Genomic DNA, 16,365 nt, shown 5'->3' on the forward strand with positions numbered 1-16,365 from the left:
GACAGGTACCTGGCTGCCAGATTCATCTGGAAAAAAACCAGTTCAGCCTCCCCTTGGTCCAGTCAAAGCACAGGAAAGGGGAGGGAGCAGCGAGCCAGGCGACAGGTGAGAGGTGGGGAGGGAGCAGCGAGCCAGGCGACAGGTGAGAGGTAGGGAGGGAGCAGCGAGCCAGGCGACAGGTGAGAGGTAGGGAGGGAGCAGCGAGCCAGGCGACAGGTGAGAGGTGGGGAGGGAGCAGCGAGCCAGGCGACAGGTGAGAGGTAGGGAGGGAGCAGCGAGCCAGGCGACAGGTGAGAGGTAGGGAGGGAGCAGCGAGCCAGGCGACAGGTGAGAGGTAGGGAGACGCAGCAAGGTGCTCTGTGAACAAATCCCATTCTACCGACCAGAGAACCCGGGAGAACCATCCATGACCTGAGAGGACCCGGAGATCACCGCACAATGCTGGATGTAGACGAATCCCAGGTTCAGGATACCAAGGAACCCAGGTGAGCATCTTCTCCCTACATTCACCTGGACCTCCCTATATTCACATGGACCTCCACACATTCACATGGACCTCCACACATTCACATGGACCTCCACACATTCACCTGGACCTCCCTACATTCACCTGGACCTCCACACATTCACATGGACCTCCACACATTCACATGGACCTCCACACATTCACCTGGACCTCCACACATTCACCTGGACCTCCCTACATTCACCTGGACCTCCACACATTCACATGGACCTCCATACATTCAGCTGGACCTCCACACATTCACCTGGACCTCCACACATTCACCTGGACCTCCCTACATTCACATGGACCTCCACACATTCACATGGACCTCCACACATTCACCTGGACCTCCCTACATTCACCTGGACCTCCACACATTCACATGGACCTCCCTACATTCACCTGGACCTCCCTACGTTCACCTGGACCTCCCTACATTCACCTGGACCTCCCTACGTTCACATGGACCTCCCTACATTCACATGGACCTCTATACATTCACCTGGACCTCCACACATTCACACGGACCTCCACACATTCACACGGACCTCCCTACATTTACATGGACCTCCATACATTGACATGGACCTCCACACATTCACCTGGACCTCCCTGCATTCACACGGACCTCCCTACATTCACACGGACCTCCCTACATTCACATGGACCTCTATACATTCACCTGAACCTCCACACATTCACACGGACCTCCACACATTCACACGGACCTCCCTACATTCACATGGACCTCTATACATTCACCTGAACCTCCACACATTCACACGGACCTCCACACATTTACACGGACCTCCACACATTCACACGGACCTCCCTACATTCTCCTGGACCTCTATACATTCTCCTGGACCTCTATACATTCTCCTGGACCTCTATACATTCTCCTGGACCTCTATACATTCTCCTGGACCTCTATACATTCTCCTGGACCATAGGTAGGAACTTTTCTCACCTGGAAAGTTCAATCCTTTCAAATTTTAGAGATTTCCATCAGAGATCGACTTTCATTGACAATTTTTTTCTTTTCTTTTATTTTGCAGAATATTATATTGCACTCTATTGTCAGTATGAGACTCTATCATGTCTTCTCTATATGACAATGACGGAGCTCCAATTGTATATGGAGTCACTTTATAGTATATATGGAATGGATTAGAATGGATTAGAATGGATTCATTGTAGCATTAAAGTGACACTAAACATTGATATTCAAATATACTTTATATATGACTATATGGGGCTGCCGACGCGTTTTTACTGTACTAAACAATTACTAACAGCAAAATCGCAATCCATTTATATCCTATGGGACTCGTCACACCGCTGCGCTGCGGGTTCCGTGTCTTTAAAACCGTCCTGCTTGTTGCCTCTTTGGTGCAGTTTTCAAAACCGTACCAAGTATGAAGGTCCCCATTGAAATGAATAGAAAATTCTGCGAAAATGCATCAAAAATGCACCTGCGTTGTGTTTTTGGTGCGTTTTTTTTTAACCACATGTCCAAGTTTCACAGGTGCATGGCACCCAGGAAATTCTCCAGAGCCATGGCAAAACCCCCCCAAAAACGCAGATCCCCACTGAAGTGAATAGAAAGTATGGCGAAAACGAGGCAAAAATGCATAAAAAACAACTACGTTGCAATTTTGAGTCGTATCCAAGCTTCACAGGTGCCCAAAAAAAGTACTGAAAATGCGCTGGAAATGTGTCAAAAACACAGGTCCTCATTGAAATGAATTGACGATGTGGCAAAAACACATCAAAAAACGACCTGCATTGCGTTTTTGTTGAGTTTTTTTAAGGTACTTGTCCAAGTATCACAGGTGATTGGCCCTCAGAAAACACACCAGAAAATGCACCAAAAACACAGATCTTATTGAAAATAATAGGAAACATGGCAAAAATGCTTTAGAAATGCACCTGCATTGCGTTTTTGTGTGATTTTTGAATCACATGTTCAAATTTCACAGGTGTATGGCACACAGAAAATGCACTGGAAGCATGGCAAAACCACATAAAACGTGTCAGTGTAGGGGGGTGTCGTGGTCAGTGTAGGTGGGTGTCAGGGTCAGTGTAGGTAGGTGTTGGGGTCTGTGTAGGTGGGTGTTGGGGTCTGTGGAAGTGTGTGTCGGGGTTAGTGTAGGTGGGTGTTGTTGGGTCAGGGTCAGTGTAGGGGGGTTTCAGGGTCAGTGTAGGGGGGTGTCGTGGTCTTTGTAGGTGGGTGTCGGGGTCAGTGTAAGGGGGTTTCGGGGTCAGCGTAGGTAGGTGTCGGGGTCAGCGTAGGTAGGTTTAGGGGTCAGCGTAGGTGGGTGTCGGGGTCAGTGTAAGGGGGTTTCGGGGTCAGCGTAGGTGGGTTTCGGGGTCAGCGTAGGTGGGTGTCAGGGTCAATGTAGGTAGGTGTTGGGGTAGGGGGTGTTGGGGTCTGTGTAGGTGGGTGTTGGGGTCTGTGGAAGTGTGTGTCGGGGTTACTGTAGGTGGGTGTCGCCAGGTTGGGGTCAGTGTAGGGGGGTTTCGGGGTCAGTGTAGGGGGGTTTTGGGGTCAGCGTAGGTGGGTGCCAGGGTCTTTGTAGCTGGGTGTCGGGGGCAGCATAGGTGGGTGTTGGGGTCAGTGTAGGGGGGTTTCGGGGTCAGTGTAGGTGGGTGTCGGGGTCAGCGTAGGTGAGTGTTGGGGTCAGCGTAAGGGGGGGTTTTAGGGTCTTTGTAGCTGGGTGTCGGGGGCAGCGTAGGTGGGTGTCGGGGTCAGTGTAGGGGGGTTTCGGGGTCAGTGTAGGTGGGTGTCGGGGTCAGTGTAGGTGGGTGTCGGGGTCAGCGTAGGTGGGTGTCGGGGTCAGCGTAAGGGGGGGTTTCAGGGTCAGCGTAGGTGGGTGTCGGGGTCAGCGTAGGGGGGTTTCAGGGTCAGCATAGGTGGGTAACCAGAAACAGAATTAACATGAGATAATTAACTAATCCCTTAAAGCAGCCGATGTGCCTCCGTGCCCTCCTGAGCATTCTATGATAAATCAGGATGTCACCGAGCTTCACACAGTAGATTATACATTATTATAGGTATAAACACAGAACACCTTCTCACAATAGCAGGAGCTCCAGCAGGAGTCGGCCCGTCTCCCACATTGTACAGAGGACAATGTGATCAGCTCTCTCAGAATCAAACAAACCAAGAATAGTCTTTACAGGGAGATAATGTGGATAAATATTACTGCCCCATTTTAAGTAATCCAAGATATATTTTCTCAGTCCTGGCACAGGGTGGCTTAGACATAAGAGGTGCATGGAGAGCTGAAAGAAGGGTTTCCCAACCTTTCCAAGGGATTCCACACGCCCTCCCGTCACACTGCTATTATTAGATTATTAGGGACCCATTTAAAGTGGTTGTAAACCCTGACAAACCACTTTGACCTACAGGTGAGCCTAGATTAAGGCCTAGATTAAGGCTTACCTGGAGGTCCAAAAATATCTCCTAAACCTACATGGTTTAGGAGATATTTACTAAGAGACAGTCACAGCTGTCTACGACGCCGTAGACAGCGGCATGCAGGTGCACTGCTAACGGCGATATGGCGTTAGTGGCGGGTCCCCTGCGCATGCGCGGGAGTGACGTCATCGCTGCTCCGGCGCTTTGAGTGGCCGGAGCAGCGATACCCGGAAGAAGATGGATGCTCTGGACTACAGGGGACAGCGGGGACATCGCTGGCTCCTGTGTCAGGTAAGTGACACATAATGGACTACTATGCAATGCGATGCGATGCGATGCATAGTAGTCCATTATGCTTTACCTTTGCAGGGAGACACAGAAGTAGTAACACCCATCAGGGTTTACTTCCTCTTTAAGGTATGGAGTCCCCGGTGGAATGGCAGTTGAGACAGAACGTCCCCCACACTCCGCTTGAATGCTTCCGTCTATATCCCGCTTCCTAAGTCCTGGAACACAAGTCCAATGGATCTGGCTATAGGAACCCCCAAGAACCAGACACCACCAGTCTTGGGGTGCATCTAGGGTCGCCACCTTTTCTTCAAGTCAAACCCGGACACTTTATCGGCGCACTGCAATTTTTTTTTTTTTTATAGTATAAACTATAGATATATCTTGCTATTAAATAACATTTCTAATCATATGACATTAATAACAAGAGTTCCCCTTTACATCAGAGTCCACAGAGTTCCCCTTTACATCAGAGTCCACAGAGTTCCCCTTTACATCAGAGTCCACAGAGTTCCCCTTTACATCAGAGTCCACAGAGTTCCCCTTTACATCAGAGTCCACAGAGTTCCCCTTTACATCAGAGTCCCCAGAGTTCCCCTTTTACATCTGAACTTGCAGAGTTCCCTTTCACTCTAAGGGGGGACTCTGCAGACTCTGATGTAAGGGAGAACTCTGGGGACTCTAACATAAGGGATGCTCTGGGAACCCTGAGTTAAGGGGGAACATTAAGAACTCTGATGTATGGAGAGGACTTTGATGTAAGAAGGAACACTGTGCCCTTTGGTAGAAAGGGGAACTCTGATGTAAAGGGTGCTCTGAGAACCCTGATTTACCTAAGTGTACTCTCTCAGAGGCAGGAGAGAGAAGGGGGGAGACTTCAGTCACAGACAGGGATGGATGGTGAACTCACTCACCCCTTGGCAGTCAGCACCTCTCACCCAGATGTATCTGAGGCTGCTGGACTTCTAATTAAGAGAGTAAGAGATACAGATCAAGCCAACTCTCCTTTCCTGTCTGTGTGTTTGGGGGGGGGGGGGGGGTGCTGGCTTTAGGCAGTGTGAAAGAGGGTGTAACAGACACTCTCAGCTTAGATAACTGCAGCCAGCAACCCAGCTGGGAAGCCATGGTCCAGTCTGAATAATGTGTCCGGGTTTCAGGCAGTCTGAAACCTGGATGCATGGTTTCAAACCCGAACTGTCCGGGTGAATCCTGGACAGGTGGCAACCCTAAGTGCATCAGGAATCGCCTTTATTTGAGATCTCACACAAAATATATACAGCGGGGTGACGAAAACCTAACCTAATTAGCATGAGCTAATTATCTAATCAACACTGGACTCCTTCATTCAACTTCAGGTTAATTGGCACAAACAACAAAACAACAATAGGTGAAATACTCTTTAGAATCTGTGTCAAGCCAGACTAGACTCATCTACATTATACAAGACAACAGACGGGTGGCTGGAGGTGATGACATTCGCATCTAACAGTTTGTGTCCCAATAGTGTGATTCAGTCTATTGCTAACATGGCATTTACATATCCAGAGTCTGTGTGTCTTGGGGGGAGGGGGGACACGGACCTGAATACAAGTAAAACCTCCTCAGGGGCCCCCAGGCATACAGCTATCACAGATTGTGGTTCGTCCCTGAGCGGGTGCAGGGCGGCAGGGACCATGGAAGTAATTACGCAGATACAAGGAACATTTTGATACTTGGTGCCTCCGAGGATCGGCAACTTTAAAAAGTGTTATGTTTTTTATTTGGTAAATATTGGTTAAATAATTTGTTATTTGTTTTGAATGAAGGGGCTGAAATGGCCACTTAAGGGCCGGTTCACACTGCAGGCGAGGCGAGGCGACTCCGACTTGCCTCGCCGCGACCTGCCGCGACCTTAGCGGCAACTTGCAGATGACTTCTGTATAGAAGTCAATGCAAGTCGCCCCCGAGGTCGCCCAGAAGTAGTACAGGAACCTTTTTTCTGAGTCGGAGCGACTCGAGTCACTCCTCTCAGAACGGTTCCACTGTACAGAACGGGGGCGACTTGCGAGAGCGAGGCGAGGCGAGTCGTGTCGCCTCACATCGCCCGCTGTGTGAACCGGCTCTTACTGCAACGGTTGCGTCGGTATTTTTTTGTGTAAGGTCTAGTTGGGGTAATGGGTTGGTGGTGCAGCATGCAGTTATACATCTGGGGTACGTTGGTCATGTGTAGTTCTGGGCGGATCCCTCACTTTTCTCATGACCATCCTCACCCCATGAGGAGAAATCTTCCATGGAGCTCCAGACTGAGGACCATTGATGGTGATTTTGTATTTCTTCCATTTGTGAATAATCTCTCCGGCACTCGTCTCCTCTCACCAAGCTTCTTGCTGATGGTCTTGTAGCCCATTCCAGCCTTGTGCAGGTCTCCAATCTTCTCCCCGACGTCCTCTGACAGATCTTTGCTCTTCCCCATGATGGTGAGGATTGGAGGGAAGGGATTCTGTGGACAGGAGTCTTCTATACACATAACGAGTTGTCGTTAGGAGAACCTTCTTACATTGTCAGGACTAATCTGTGTACCACATGAGCACCTACTGGAGCCAGTCTGTGGGGGAGGGTTATTCTTGGTTGGGGATCAAATACTTATTTTATTCCATTTATAACATTTGTATTGTGTGATTTCTCTGGATTTTTGGTTGATATTCTGTCTCCATCATATAAAATACAATTATAGACCCTTCATTTCTATGTAAGTGGGCAAAACTTACCCCATCTGCAGCGGAGAGGATTGTTATTTCCCCTCTGTGTATATATATATACTGTATGCCCCTGTACACACGGTCGGAGATTCCATCGGAATGTGTCCAATCGGAGCGTTTTGTCGGATATTCCGACTGTGTGTGGTCTCCATCGGACTGTTTCCGTCAGAGTATCCGACGGACCAAGTTTTCCAACTTGTCGGTAAAATCTTCCAACAACATGATCCGGTCGGACATACTCCAATCATGTGTAGAGAATTCCGATCGGACAAAGTGCCACGCATGCTCAGATCAAATTCCTACATCAAAGCTATTGGCTACTAGTCTGAACGTAGTCCCATCGTAACGAAATAACGTCATCACGTTCTGTACAATCGGATTTTCCGACAACTTCGTCCGACCCGTGTGTATGCAACAGTTTCGGACAAAATCCGACGGGCAAAATCCGAGGGATTTGGCTGTCGGAATGTCCGACCCGTGTGTACAAGGGGCTATGAGGTGTCCTCATGCATATCAGGTGTAGGAGAATGTATTTTGTTTTGTTTTTAGGTGGTGGGTGATAGTGATTATCTTTTGTGATATTTACGTGAAGGAAAAAATTGATTTTCTTTTATTATTTTTATTATTTATTTTATTTATTTTATTTTGTTTTATTTCATTTTTCCTTCACGTATATTTATTTATTATTTTCTAGTGATATTTTGAAGTGTGATTAGTACTTTATAACTTTTTTAGGCTCCATGCACACTGAAGCTCAAAAAAGCTATTTCTGGACGCCAGATTGCTGGCAGAAAACGCTGGTTGAAAAACCTGCTTTTAACAGCGTTTTATACTAGCGTTAATGAGCGTTAATGAGCGTTTTACAGCGTTAGCGTTAATGGGCGTTTTTTATAAAAATACACAGAGGACACTCCAAAAATCCCACAATGCATTGAAAAATAGAATGCCGAACACTAATGAACGAGCGTTAATGAGCGTTAATGAGCGTTAATGAGCGTTTGTCGTTTTTTGCCGCTGAAAAACGGCACTTTGAACGCGAATTTCTGGCGTTCAGAAAAAAGCCCATAAACTCCACTGCTCATTAAAGCTGAAAAACGTCCATGTGTGCATGGACACATAGGCTAACATAGAGTGGAGTTTATGGGCTTTTACAAAAAACGCCCAAACTCCAATAAACTGCAGTTTATCAGCTTCAGTGTGCATGGAGCCTTATTGGTATTTTTAAGTGTGAGTATTACGTGAGGATCGCTGTGAAGATTTAGCACTTTATTCATATTGGGACTATCATTAACATAGTAGCAATTTTACGGATAGCGCCATTCACTTTATATTTGAGATTTGTTCTCTTTTCACATTAATTATTATTTTTTTGTGGTTATTTATTTATCACTCTATATCAATTATTGATACTTTCACGCTGGGGGTGCAACACCATTATTTATTATCGTTGTACATGGGAGCCAATCAGCTTCTCCAATGAAGCTTTGGCAATAAAACCTGGAAGCTGATTGGTTTCTATGCAGATCGGCACCAGATTTTGCACTCTGCGGTTTTAGTAAATCTCCCTCAGAGGTTGTAGTACATACCCAGAAGGAAAAAAAAAACAAAAACCTAGAAGGCACAATGATATCCTAATAGAATGCAGCCAATCTCTGTGTTCCGGTTCATTGGAGGAGCTCCGCACCCCCCACAGGGAATGCTTCAAAAGAGCCGAAAGAACGGCCGAGATGGAAAATATCGTTTCAATGTTTTTATTGATTATTATTGATAAAACAAAGATTGCATGTTACATACACATAGTAAAACATAAATCTGAATATCATTGTAATTATGAAATACAGAATTTGAAAATAAAGCAACAATATGAATTAATATTTGGCATAAGATAGAAATGTATAGATCAATAAAATAAAAATTAAACAAAAAAAAAAAAACACACTTCTAAATATCGATCATATGGATGAAATTACTCCAAGCTGGATAAAATTGATTTAACCACTTCCCGACCAGCGCACGACGATGTACGTCGACAGAATGGCACGGGCAGGCATATTGGCGTACAGGTACGTTCAATATTCGATGCCGCCGTGCCATCGGGAGCACGCCGCCGGCGGCGCGCTCCCGCGCTGGTCGGGACCCCCGTGAGTCCGGTCGCGGGACCCGCGGACTCGATGGCCGCGGGCATCCCCGCGATCGTTTCACGGAGCGGCCGAATGGAGAAGTGCCGTTGTAAACAACATTTCTCCATTCTGCCTAGCAACTAGTGACACTGATCTCTGCTCCATGTGATTGGAGCAGAGATCAGTGTACACTAAATGAAAGCCCAACCCCCCCCACAGTTAGTAACACACCCCTAGGAACACTTAACCCCTACACTGCCACCCACTGGTTAACCCCTTCACTGCCAGTGTCATTTACACAGGAATCACTGCATTTATATAGCACTGATTGCTGTATAAATGACAATGGTCCCAAAAATGTGTCAAAAATGTCCGATGTCTCCGCCACAATGTCGCAGTCACAATAAAAATCGCTGATCGCCGCCATTACTAGTAAAAACTAAAATAATAAAAAATTATTAATAAAAATGCTATAAAACTATCCCCTATTTTGTAAACGCTATAACTTTTGCGCAAACCAATCAATAATCGCTTATTGCGATTTTTTTTACCAAAAATATGTAGAAGAATACGTATCGGCCTAAACTGAGGGAAAAAAAATGTTTTTTTATATATTTTTGGGGGATATTTATTATAACAAAAAGTAAAAAATAATGCGTTTTTTTCAAAATTGTCGCTCTATTTTTGTTTATAGCGCAAAAAATAAAAACCGCAGAGGTGATCAAATACCACCAAAAGAAAGCTCTATTTGTGGAAAAAAAAGGACGTCAATTTTGTTTGGGAGCCACGTCGCACGACCGCGCAATTGTCAGTAAAAGCGACGCAGTGCCGAATCGCAAAAAGTGGTCTGGTCTTTGACCAGCAAAATGGTCCGGTCTGAAAGTGGTTAAACAACACATGCGTATATATGGAGTCATATTAGTCGCATACCTACATCTCATAAGAAACCAAAAAAAAGGTGTAACAAACTAGAGTAACAATGAATCTGTAAATTCCATATTATCTCACGCACCCCTAATGGGATCAGACTGTGCGCGGAAATAATTGATGGAAAATATTAAATATTACGGCGTTTGAAGGAATCTTTGGGATTAAAATTATTTTTCAAACACGACGGCAAAAGAAACCTGAAAAAATGGCAAAGAAAGGGTTAAAGGGGCAAATGGATGTCCAACAAGCTCACACAGGTGACGGTGAAGTGCCCCGAATTCTGCCAACATAGTACCCTCTGAGGGCCCAATAGTTCCGCTCACAATACTTTAAAGTAGAACTTTTTTTTTTGTACCACACAGTGGGGCATTACCGGCACTCCATGGATCACTCACCTAATCCTCCAATCCCTTCACCCCCTCCTCCCCTCCCCCTGCACTCCAGCAGTCGACTACTCCTGACGTCATCGCGCCCAAAGATGGGCTCTGGACATGAAGATGTCAGGATCAGACCACTGCTGGACGTGGGGGAGCGCCGATTTCTGGAGGATCGAAGGATTGGGTGAGTAGAGGCTCTGTGTTCACCCAGCTAACCCAAGCAGTGCTGGCACAGCTCCACTGTATGGGGAACAATTGGCTGGATTTGGGCTCTAGGGCCCGTATTGGAAGCACCTATATTTTAAGGGCCAATATTTTAACCACTTCAATACCGGGGGGGGGGGGGGGGCACTTAGACACCTTCCTGCCCAGACCAATTTTGAGCTTTCAGCGCTGTCGCACTTTGAATGACAATTGCGCGGTCGTGCTACACTGTACCCAAATTAAATTTGTATCATTTTTTTCCCACAAATAGAGCTTTATTTTGGTGGTATTTGATCACCTCGACGGTTTTTATTTTTTGCTAAACAAATAAAAAAATACCGAAAATTTTGAAAAAAAAATATGTTTTTTTTTGTTTCAGTTTCAAAACTTTGTAAATAAGTTTTCTCCTTCACTGATGGGGTGGCACCAATGAAGTGGCACTGATGAGGTGGCATTGATGGGCACTGATATGTGGTACTGATGGGCGACATGGATGGACACTGATAGGTGGCACAAATTGGCACTGATAGCTGGCACGGATTGGCATGGATAGGTGGCATGAATAGGCATGGATAGGCGGCACAGATGGTCATGGATAGGCGGCACAGATGGGCATGGATAGGCGGCACAGATGGGCATTGATGGGCACTGATAGGCGGCATTGTATTGTTTTGTACTGATGGATGCCAATCAGTGCCAAACAATAATGCATGCCAATCAGTGATTCCCATTTGTGGGCACTGATTGGCATCCATTTGTGGGCACTGACTGGCATCCCTGGTGGTCTAGGGTGGCATACCTGGTTCCGGGCATCCCTGGTGGTCCAGAGTGGGCATCCTCGGGGGGGCTGCACTGATAATCGATCAGCACAGACCCCCCCTGTCAGAGGAGCAGCCGATCGGCTCTCCTCTATTCTCGTCTGACAGATACGAGTGAGGAAAAGCCGATCACCGGCTCTTCCTATTTACACTGTGATTGGACACCACTGATCACGTGGTAAAGAGTCTCCGCCGGAGACTTTACTGAGATCGTAGTTGCCGGGTGTCAGACTGACTCCCCGCAGCAACGATCGCCGCGGTGCGCCCCCCGGGGGGGGGGGGCGCATAGCGGCTCAAAATCCTGATCACGTCATATGACGTCCGGTCAGGATTTTGAAACCACTTTGCCGCCGTCAATTCCCTATAGGGCGGGCGGCAAGGGGTTAACTAACAAAAGCTTAAGGGACAGTCTAGTTTTCATGCACTGATTGGCAGACATCATGTGACTTGTATAATAGAGACGGTTTTATGGCGCTATTAGTTAGAGTGCCGACCTTTCCTCCAATGATAGGAAAGTGGGGGGTAAATATCCTAATAGAATGCAGCCAATCTCTGTGTTCCGGTTCACTGGAGGAGCTCCGCACCCCCCACAGGAAATGGTCCAAAAGAGCCGAAAGAACGGCCGAGATGGAAAAACGAATTTACCAAACAAAAGACAATCCGACAAAATTTAGTACAACATGAGCCACGAGACTCCCCGACACATTCCGCCCGGCGACCCGACCCCTCGCCATGAGAGATACTCATCTGTCTCTGAAGTATCATAGTGTCTGGCTTATCGTGCCCTCACTCCGCCCATACCCTCCATCCGTCCGTACCCTCCCTCCGCCTGTACCCTCCCTCCTCCGCCCATACCCTCCCTCCGTCTGTACCCTCCCTCCTCCGCCCATACCCTTCCTCCGTCCATACCCTCCCTCCACCCACACCCTTCCTCCATCCACACCCTTCCTCCGTCCACACCCTTCCTCCGTCCACGCCCTTCCTCTGTCCACACCCATCCTCCGCCCACACTCTCCCTCCGCCCACACCCTTCCTCCATCCACACCTTTCCTCCACCCACACCCTCCCTCCGCCCACACCCTTCCTCCATCCACACCTTTCCTCCGCCCACACCCTTCCTCCATCCACACCCTTCCTCCGCCCACACCCTTCCTCCATCCACACCTTTCCTCCACCCACACCCTCCCTCCGTCCATACCCTTCCTCCTCCCTCTGCCCATACCCTTCCTCCGTCCACACCCTCCCTCCGCCCACACCCTTCCTCCGCCCACACCCTTCCTCCGCCCACACCCTTCCTCCGTCCACACCCTTCCTCCATCCACACCCTCCCTCCGCCCACACCCTTCCTCCGTCCACACCCTTCCTCCATCCACACCTTTCCTCCGCCCACACCCTCCCTCTGTCCATACCCTCCCTCCGCCCATACCCTTCCTCCATCCACACCTTTCCTCCACCCACACCCTCCCTCCGCCCACACCCTTCCTCCGTCCACACCCTTCCTCCATCCACACCTTTCCTCCGCCCACACCCTCCCTCTGTCCATACCCTTCCTCCTCCCTCTGCCCATACCCTTCCTCTGTCCATACCCTCCCTCCGCCCATACCCTTCCTCCGTCCACACCCTTCCTCCGTCCACACCCTTCCTCCATCCACGCCATTCCTCTGTCCACACCTATCCTCCGCCCATACCCTCCCTCCGCCCACACCCTTCCTCCGTCCACACCCTTCCTCTGTCCACACCCTTCCTCCGTCCACACCCTTCCTCCATCCACACCCATCCTCCGCCCACACCCTCCCTCCGCCCACGCCCTCCCTCCACCTATGCCCTTCCTCTGTCCACACCCTTCCTCTGTCCACACCCTTCCTCTGTCCACACCCTTCCTCTGTCCACACCCTTCCTCCGTCCACACCCTTCCTCCGTCCACACCCATCCTCCGCCCATGCCCTCCCTCCACCCACGCCCTCCCTCCACCTATGCCCTTCCTCCGTCCATACCCTTCCTCCGTCCACACCCTTCCTCTGTCCATACCCTCTCTCCGTTCATACCCAATTGATCCTCACTGATCCTACTTAGGCGATCTCCACACCCTACGCAATTTGATACCAACATACCTCCTTCACTGTTCCGGCAGGAGCACACACCCTAACGGTTTCTGGATCCCCCCCTCCCCCACTCCTAGATAACATATATTACTACTACAGAGCTTCCTCTCAATCATATGGGTACCGAATAGGTTAAACCACATTCACTACAACACATGGTCCCCACCAGGGGCGGACTGACAACTCATGGGGCCCCAGGGCAATAGGAGAAGATTAAGGGTTCCCCCGGGCAATAGGAGATTATGGGGCCCCCACACAGTACACATACAGTATACACGCACAGACACACAATATACACGCACAGAATACACAGACACACAGTATACACACACAGAATACACATACACACAGTATACACACACAGAATACACATACACACAGTATACACACACAGAATACACATACACACAGTATACACACACAGAATACACATACACACAGTATACACACACAGAATACACATACACACAGTATACACACACAGTATACACACACAGAATACACATACACACAGTATACACACACAGAATACACATACACACAGTATACACACACAGAATACACATACACACAGTATACACACACAGAATACACATACACACAGTATACACACACAGAATACACATACACACAGTATACACACACAGAATACACATACACACAGTATACACACACAGAATACACATACACACACTGAAAAGGTACTGGAGAGGCGGGGCAGCTACAATCTTGGGATTAAAAAAAAACAAACAGATTTTTACATACGGTCCCTGGTTTTATTGAGGCTGGCAACCCTGATGGGGCCCCTTAGTTTCATGGGACCCTCGGGCAGTGCCCGAGTGCCCAAATGGTCAGTCCGCCCCTGGCCCCCACCCATTCACAGTTAGAACCCTTTAGGGATGAATGGGTTGAAGGGTGGCTTTGATCAGTACATAACATTACCCCCACCCCCACCCCTTCTCCCTCACACCGAGATGCTTATTGATCCTCAGTTATTACCCTTGTTAATTATTGAATTCCCGCTTTACTAGAGGCAGACTTTACTGGGTCGGAACTTCCCCTCCCCCCGCCATTGCAGAAGTGACCAATAAGAGGCTCAGTTGGCCGAGTTCTGAACTTGTTATTATATTTCTGCAATACATGTTTATTGTACAACTTATTGATTGTATTTACAGCTTCTGCTTCGCTGTATACCTGATAACTGGGATTTAATGTATATCAGGAAAATTTTAATAAACATTTATTGAAAAAAATAATAATTCTAATAGAATCTCAGATCGTAAAACCGTCGAACCCTTCCCCCGCTATTCATTGCTAAAAATAAATCTTTTTTGGATAAAACTATTTGGGACTTCAGTAGCAGAAGGAAAGTTCCGATGATCGTGACGAATGTTATAAGTAAATATCTGGCGCTTTCATCCAAAAACCATTACGGGAAATTTGTGGCGGCGCACACAGCGAGGTGCATTCAGGAGCGGTGAAGCGGGGGATGGCATGTTGTGTAATAATAATATTCTTGGCCGGTGCCAAGAGACACTCGAGTCTTTATTCTGCATTATGGAATAGCGTTGGCGCGTCCCCTCCCCCACTCTCAGCCCCCCTGGATAGCTGGGAAGGTTGCGACACATTATGTACAAACCTCTTGATGAATTGCCGTGTCTGATGGAGAGAGAGATATGGAGTTCCTGTATGAAAACAAACAGCCCCAACCGGATCAACAAGAAGGATGGGGGAGAGATCAACATAAAGTGACTATAAACAGAATAAATCCCAAACAGACGGGAAGGAAAAGGTCGGAGCTTATCGAATGACAGAAAATACATAATGAATAGTATAAAATATAAACATTTAATTGATTGGAGATAAAAACATGGTGATAGACTGAGGTTACTGGTGACAAATAGGGATCAGCCGAACACCCCCTCCCCCCCCCCCCCCCATTCAGTTCACACCAGAACATGCAAACAGGCAAAAAATTGGTTTGAAAGTCTACGGGACACGAACATGTATAATCAAAAGTGATCAAAAGGTTAATATGCAAGTTATTGTCATAGAAAGTGTTTGGGGACCCGGGTCCTGCCCCAGGGGAGTGTTTAGGGACTCGGGTCCTGCCCCAGGGGAGTGTTTGGGACCCAGGTCCTGCCCCAGGGGAGTGTTTAGGGACTCGGGTCCTGCCCCAGGGGAGTGTTTAGGGACTCGGGTCCTGCCCCAGGGGAGTGTTTGGGACCCGGGTCCTGCCCCAGGGGAGTGTTTAGGGACTCGGGTCCTGCCCCAGGGGAGTGTTTGGGACCCGGGTCCTGCCCCAGGGGAGTGTTTAGGGACTCGGGTCCTGCCCCAGGGGAGTGTTTGGGACCCGGGTCCTGCCCCAGGGGAGTGTTTGGGACTCGGGTCCTGCCCCAGGGGAGTGTTTAGGGACTCGGGTCCTGCCCCAGGGGAGTGTTTAAGGACTCGGGTCCTGCCCCAGGGGAGTGTTTGGGACCCGGGTCCTGCCCCAGGGGAGTGTTTAGGGACTCGGGTCCTGCGCCAGGGGAGTGTTTGGGACCCGGGTCCTGCCCCAGGGGAGTGTTTGGGGATGCGGGTCCTGCCCCAGGGAAGTGTTTGGGGACTCGTGTCCTGCCCCAGGGGAGTGTTTGGGACCCAGGTCCTGCCCCAGGGGAGTGTTTAGGGACTCGGGTCCTGCCCCAGGGGAGTGTTTAGGACCCGGGTCCTGCCCCAGGGGAGTGTTTAGGGACTCGGGTCCTGCCCCAGGGGAGTGTTTGGGACCCGGGTCCTGCCCCAGGGGAGTGTTTAGGGACTCGGGTCCTGCGCCAGGGGAGTGTTTGGGACCCGGGTCCTGCCCCAGGGGAGTGTTTGGGG

At 48.7% G+C, this 16,365-nt stretch overlaps 1 protein-coding gene across 1 annotated transcript in view; it reads left to right on the top strand.

Moving 5' to 3' along the window:
• Positions 1-242: 242 nt before the first annotated feature.
• Positions 243-16,365, top strand: part of SCNN1A (sodium channel epithelial 1 subunit alpha) — a 166,631-nt gene continuing 150,508 nt past the window's right edge. Inside the window, exon 1 of the mRNA XM_077467097.1 lies at positions 243-485. Coding sequence (XP_077323223.1) covers positions 439-485 — 47 coding nt within the window. The 5' untranslated portion in view covers positions 243-438. The remainder of the gene's footprint in view (positions 486-16,365) is intronic.

This window comes from Lithobates pipiens, unplaced genomic scaffold (assembly GCF_037356315.1).
Source record: "Lithobates pipiens isolate NorthernLeopardFrog02 unplaced genomic scaffold, aLitPip1_a1.2 Scaffold_47, whole genome shotgun sequence".
Taxonomy (NCBI): Eukaryota; Metazoa; Chordata; class Amphibia; order Anura; family Ranidae; genus Lithobates; species Lithobates pipiens.